Below are 6,760 nucleotides of genomic sequence, written 5' to 3' on the forward strand. Positions count from 1 at the left end.
AAACTTTGAATAGAAAGATCCATTTGAGGTTTGAATCACATCGCTCGTGTAAAATCTCTCTTTAGGTTCTATAGGATGGACATTTTCTCTAGGTGCTCCCAACAATTATAATGTTCAGTATTATTTAACAGTATTAAAGCTAAAGTTCTAGGCCAATTAAACTCACACAAACAAGAGATATAATACTGACCAGCTTGTTTCAATGCTTGAGGCTTTTAATTTTGCATAAGACAAGAAAGAACAGTTCACTCTGCAGAATAAAGTTGTGCTAAAAGCTTTCTTTTCATTACACATTCAGTCTGCTCGTATTAAAGAGACAGAGACAATCCAGCTGCTGTTTATGTCACTTGTCGCTTCTTTCCTTAAGTAGCGTTACAGCGATAGAGAAGAAATAAAGATGTAAATCGAGATAAAGAGAATTCAGGTCAAATATGAGACTGGTGGCTGGAGAGAGACGAATTTCCTCTCAGATACACAAACACATGCTTTTATCATTCCTCTCTGACACAGATAGATGGGAACTGCCAATCACAATAGAGGTCATCCCAGCATTTCGAGTCTATAAGAACCAAAAATACAGCAGTCAGACAGCAAACCTGAAACTGTTGAATGAAGCATTATGTAGACAGATCATTCATCCTGGGATATATTGTCCGTTTGAACATCATCACTCACAGTTACTCTTTATTGTTGTCATTACAACACCACAGTTTCTATGACTACATTAATAGGTTACTAATAAATCTCAAAATCAATCGTGTACATTTTGTAGGTTAGGATGTAATACCATGTATTTGTAACTACAAGTGCAAAAAATATTAAAATTGTAATTCACCAGCCTTTTCTTTGATATTCATCCTGTCCAGTTTACAACAATTATACACTGAGCTCTCATTGAAAATAATGTTTTATTATTTACCTCTAAAATTAAAACCAATACAGTTCTGACGACCACCAGCGTTATCAGGCTGTCCAGGACACCACTGAGTAAAGTGGAAAGGCGTTCCGTCACTCCAGAACCACAGTGACTCCTTGAGCACAGAAGAGAATATTGAACGTTTAAAAGACAATAATTATTTAATCAAATAACTTTTGCACATTATGTAAATGACAAATAATATACCTGTTGTCCATCAGACCCTCCAAGCCAAGCTATTACTTGATTTTGAGTGTTGCTCAATGTCATCACCGCCTGAATCACACCGGACTCCTTGGAGTTTTGAACAGATGCGAGGTTTCCACCCAAAGAGTGACAGTTTCTCTACAGAGGAGGAAGAAGTGTAGAAAGTAGTGAACAGAACAAACATTGTGTGGAAGGTTCACTGAATAAAGATAATCCCCATTACCTCAGCCACAGCCCAAATCATGGGTTGTTGAACGAAGAGATAACATCGACCGTCAAAAGGAGTCCAATCTTTTGGACATGATGTGGACCTCTTGACAACATGATTCTCTTCTGTCATACAAAAGAGTGGACAGTGAGTCTACATTAGCAGTAGATAAATGCAGTATTTCTGTTTGTTTACAGGAGAACATCATGACAAATTGTACTTTAATATAATTCTTATAAAGTACCGACTGACCTGTTGGACTGAACGAGTTGGTCCAGTTTCCAGCCTCTGCGTCTGGAAGAACTGCACAGTTTGACATAGATACTGATTTAAGTTGTCTGCTGTTTACATTGTTTATTTATGAATACATTTAATTACACATGAACATAAGCTGTCTCTCTTTCACACTCACTCACATATGGAGTAATACTCACCAGCAGCTCTGGTCAGAGCCATCATGGCACAAAGAAGTGCAGACAGAGTCAGCGTCTTCATGGTGGAGATGATGCAGATGTTGAAGATGATGATAACCTTTAATAAAGACAGACAGGGACATGTTAGTAATACTTCTCTAGGGAAGAGACCACCTGTAGTGGCAGTCAGGTCAACCTATAATGACAGTTTGTGAGCAAACCTGCTGCAGAACGATCTTCTCTTCTTCCTTCTCAGCGTCTGTAGCTTCAGTTGTCCTGTCTGGAGCTGCTGAACCAGAGAAACTCTTATACAGTTCATGACGGATCTTGCCAGGAACTGAGGATGCAATCAATTATCTTGCCACCTCACAAAACCAGAAACTAAAGACAAAACACACAACCAGAATACACATTTACAGGCACCATGTCCAGCTTAAAGTTTTGTTTGCACAATGTTTGTAACCACCAGAGCTGTGAAATATGATCACAAAAGAAACATACTAGATCATTTTGAAGTGGAACTCAAACTATCAAATGACGTATTTGACATTGGCATTGTTTCAATTCACTGATATTTATGTAGTGAGCATTTTGCAGAGCATCCATCACTTTAATTATTATATTATTATTATTATGTTTAAATGTAAAGCCTGTGTTCAGTACAACTCTGAGAGACAGAGCACAGGAAGTGAGTGAAGTGAGCTATCACTAAGGCTTGTTCTGCTTTGATTTGTCTGATAACACAAGATGCAGATGTCTGATGACTATAGTCCTTCATACAGTTAAAAGATGTAGTTACAAATGACCAAGATCTAAAAATGGTATCGTAAAAATGTACCTGCATTTCAAAATGTAAGGAGTTGAATGTGTTTTAGAGATGTGATTCCCTCTGAATATCTTTTTCTTTGAGTTGATCCAATCAGTTACCGACAGTTATCATCTTTTATCACTCTTCACTAGTTCACATGTCGTTTACTCCTTTGTATTTTAAGAATATTAGCCTCCAGTGTCGCTACTATTAGTTCTGTAGAGATATAAAAAGCTCTGACTGACTCCTGTGCTGGATGTTTTACTGTTACAGCAGTAGCTCCGCAGCTGACACGGATATATATTGTACTGACCAAACATCAGAAGGATATATGATAGTGTGTATGTTTGCGAACTTACCTGTCTTTATGTCTTTATTTTTTAATGAGCTGCCTTTTGGTTACACTACAGAAGGGATGAAGATGTCAAACATGGTTTAACACAATGGATTTTCAAATGCTCTTTATCTGTCATTTTTTTAATGCAGTGCTACCCTTCTCAATTCCTAAAAAAGTATAGTAGGATTCATCAGAAGGAATTACTTCTTGACCCTGTAATGGCTGTTAGCTGGGTGAACTGTAATTCTGTTAAGGATACAGGTGTTTGGAAATATATTTCAGATTCATGTTTGCTACACTCTAGTCAACAAACACACAAACCAGTATTTTATTCTTCATACCATGTAAATTATGCTCTAAAGGCTGGTGTGCTGTTCTGTCTCGTGTTCTTACAATTTTATAGCAGTAGACAAATATTTTCAATTAGGAGATAACAGAATTTACTTTGTAGTGTTTGTTTTGGGCTGCTGTCACATGAGCCTTGTTCAACATGTGGAACTATATCAGGGCGTTGTTGGATGACGCCAACAGTGGATAAATAATGGTCTTACACAAAACCATAAACAGCCTATTGTACAAACACAAACATTAGCATATTGATGGATAATTTATTTATATCCTTTGCTTTATTAAAAATATTAATGCCTCACTTAAAAATACTCACAAAAAAAGCACTGTATATTTAAAATGTTAAGTAAAAATATGTAAGTAAAATTGGGAAAATGTACTCAATGTAGAAAGAAATATGTCCCCTGTGACTGTTATACTAATATATATTATATCATTTGATTAGTATTACTATACTACTGAAGTAGGATTATACAATCATATATCACATTTTTTAAACTCTTCATATTTTGTGTGTAAAAATTTTACTTTGTAAAGTTACTGAAACTGTTAGACAAATGTAGTGAAGTAAAAAGTACAATATTTCCCTCTGAGATTTAGTGGAGTAGAAGTACATGAAAAGAAAATACACAAGTAAAGTACAAATACATTTAATTTTTACTTAAGGACAGTACTTGAGTTAACCATCACTGAATATTAGCAAACACACTATTAGGACAAAATATTAAGAGTTTATAGAGTGCACCAGGGACGTCACTAGGATTGAAAGACAGGGGGGGCTTGGCCCCCAGGGTATGCGTAAATTGTGCTTGCAAAATATTTGCACGCACATCTTTTGTTACTGGATTAGAACTACACTTACACTATATTATAGTTTATTGTTGCCTGCCTGTACATGCACATGAAGGTTAATGACATCCCATTCTTAATCCGTAGGGTTTAATATAGAGTTGGCCCACCCTTTGCAGCTATTACTCTTCTAGGAAGGCTGTCCACAAGATTTAGAAGTGTGTTCATGGGAATTTTTGACCATTCCTCCTAAAGCGCTGAGGTCAGGCACAGATGTTGGACAAGAAGGCCTGGCTCGCAGTCTCCACTCGTTAGTCATGGAGTTCCACAAGGATCTGTCCTCGGACCAATCCTCTTCACTTTATATATGCTTCCTTTAGGCAATATTATCAGGAAATATTCCATAAGCTTTCATTGTTATGCAGATGATACTCAGTTATATCTATCGATCAAGCCAGATGAAACTAATCAGTTAGCTTAACTTCAAATGTGCCTTCAGGATGTTAAAACCTGACCTGTAATTTTCTAATGTTAAACTCAGAGAAAACTGAAGTTATTGTTCTGGGGCCTAAGCACCTCTGTGACGCATTATCCAAAGATATAGTTTACCTTGATGGCATCGCCCTGGCCTCCAGCACCACTGTGAGGAATCTTGGAGTTATCTTTGATCAGGACATGTCATTTAAGTCTCACATTAAGCAAATTTCAAGGATCGCCTTTTTTCACCTACATAATATTGCGAAAATCAGGAACATCCTGTCTAAAAATGATGCAGAAAAACTAGTCCATGCATTTGTTACTTCTAGGCTGGATCACTGCAATTCCTTATTATCAGGCTGCTCGAAAAAAGTCCATTAAGACTCTTCAGCTGATCCAGAATGCTGCAACACGTGTTCTGACAGGAACCAGGAAAAGAGATCATATTTCTTCTGTTTTAGCTTCTCAGCATTGGCTTCCTGTAAAATCCAGAATAGAATTTAAGATCATTCTTCTTACCTACAAAGCTCTCAATGGTCAGGTATCATCTTATCTTAAAGAGCTCATAGTACCTTACTACCCCACCAGAGCACTGCGCTCCCAGAATGCAGGGTCACTTGTGGTTCCTAGAGTCTCCAAAAGTAGACTAGTAGCCAGAGCGTTCAGCTATCAAGCTCCTCTCCTGTGGAACCAGGTTCCAGTTTGGGTTCAGGATTAGTTTCATCTGGCTTGATCGATAGATATAACTGAGTATCATCTGCATAACAATGAAAGCTTATGGAACATTTCCTGATAATATTGCCTAAAGGAAGCATATATAAAGTGAAGAGGTTTGGTCCGAGGACAGATCCTTGAGGAACTTTGGCATGAATGGAGGACTCATCGTTAACATGTACAAACTGAAATCGATCTGATAAATAGGACTTAAACCAGCTTAGAGCAGTTCCTTTAATGCCAATGAAATGACAATGGCAAGTCCTTTGTCTGATGCAATAAGGAGGTCATTAGTAATTTTCACCAGTGCTGTCTCTGTGCTATGATGAGCTCTAAATCCTGACTGAAAATCCTCAAATAAACTATTGCTCTGTAGAAAGTCACACAGCTGTTAAGCAACTGCTTTAGAGAGAAATGGAAGGTTAGATATAGGTCTATAGTTGGCTAAAACATCCGGATCAAGTTTGGGCTTTTTCAGAAGAGGTTTAATTACAGCTACTTTAAAGTACTGTGGTACATAGCCTGTTGTTCAAGATAGATTGATCATATCTAGTATAGAAGTACTGACTAAGGGTAAAACTTCTTTAAGCAGCCTTGTCGGGATGGGGTCTAAGAGGCAGGTTGATGGTTTAGATGAAGAAATTATTGAAGTTAGTTGGTAAAGATTGAGGGAAGCAAAACAGTCTAAACAGTCTATATATCTGGTTTTACAGCTGTTTCTAAGGTTCCTGAGTTTAGAGATAAGTCGGTGCCAGTTCAGGGCAGGTCTTGGTGAATTTTGTTTCTAATAGTTAGAATTTTATCATTAAAGAAGCTTGTGAAGTTGTAACTATTGAGAGCTATGGGAATACTTGTTTCAATAGAGCTGTGACTCTCTGTCAGCCTGGCTACAGTGCTGAAAAGAAACCTGGGGTTGTTCCTATTTTCCTCTATTAATCACGAGTAGTTGTGCTCAGGCATTACGGAGGGCCTTCCTATAAGTTTTAAGAAAATTAAACAAGAATTTTCCAGTTTGGTGGAACACCAATTCCTCTCAAGTTTCCGCGATATTTGCTTTAATTTGCGAGTTTCAGTATTATACCATGGAGCTAACCGTCTTTTTGTTTTAGTATTTTCTTTTTTAGAGGGGCTACAGTCGAGTGTCATTCGCAGCGAGCCTGCAGCACTATAAACAAGATGATCAATTTGTATGGGATTAATATCCTGTCTTGATTCAAAACTGAAAATGAAGTTCTGAAAGGTTGAAACTAAGTGTTTGAAAACTCAAAATCTTACAAAAAAAAGTTTTTTAAGTTCGAAAACTAAGATTTGCAAGCTTGCAAAATGTAAAAAAAAATTCAATAATCTCTGCAAACATTATGTTGTTTTTGAGTTTTCCTTCTTCAGAACAATTTTTCAGAGTTTCAAATTTTCCAGTGTTTTCCAGGTTTGAAACCTTGTAAATGGTGATCTGAAAACTGGTGTGCAAATGTGTGAAAAAAAGGTTTGAAACTCTGAAAATTGAGGTTCGAAAGGCCGGATCTTGTGGCGTGAAGATGCACGA

The 6,760-nt window shown here is 37.1% G+C and overlaps 1 protein-coding gene and 1 long non-coding RNA gene across 2 annotated transcripts; both read right to left on the minus strand.

The window, feature by feature from the left end:
* Positions 1–258: 258 nt before the first annotated feature.
* LOC119912321 lies at positions 259–1,024 on the minus strand. Its single transcript, XR_005446128.1, has 2 exons — positions 920–1,024; positions 259–559 (listed from the first exon to the last, which is right to left on the minus strand). It is a non-coding gene; the product is annotated as an uncharacterized LOC119912321 (long non-coding RNA).
* Positions 1,025–1,099: 75 nt separating this feature from the next.
* On the minus strand, positions 1,100–2,684 carry LOC119911970 (ladderlectin-like). The gene is made up of 6 exons (XM_038730942.1): positions 2,672–2,684; positions 1,966–2,081; positions 1,766–1,862; positions 1,584–1,634; positions 1,347–1,456; positions 1,100–1,261 (listed from the first exon to the last, which is right to left on the minus strand). Exons 1-6 carry the CDS (start codon positions 2,682–2,684, stop codon positions 1,100–1,102), a joined length of 549 nt encoding a protein of 182 aa, XP_038586870.1.
* Between the last annotated feature and the right edge of the window lie 4,076 nt (positions 2,685–6,760).

Source organism: Micropterus salmoides, unplaced genomic scaffold (assembly GCF_014851395.1).
Source record: "Micropterus salmoides isolate LMB-PRFRI ecotype aquatic unplaced genomic scaffold, ASM1485139v1 Ms_hic_scaffold_2, whole genome shotgun sequence".
Taxonomy (NCBI): Eukaryota; Metazoa; Chordata; class Actinopteri; order Centrarchiformes; family Centrarchidae; genus Micropterus; species Micropterus salmoides.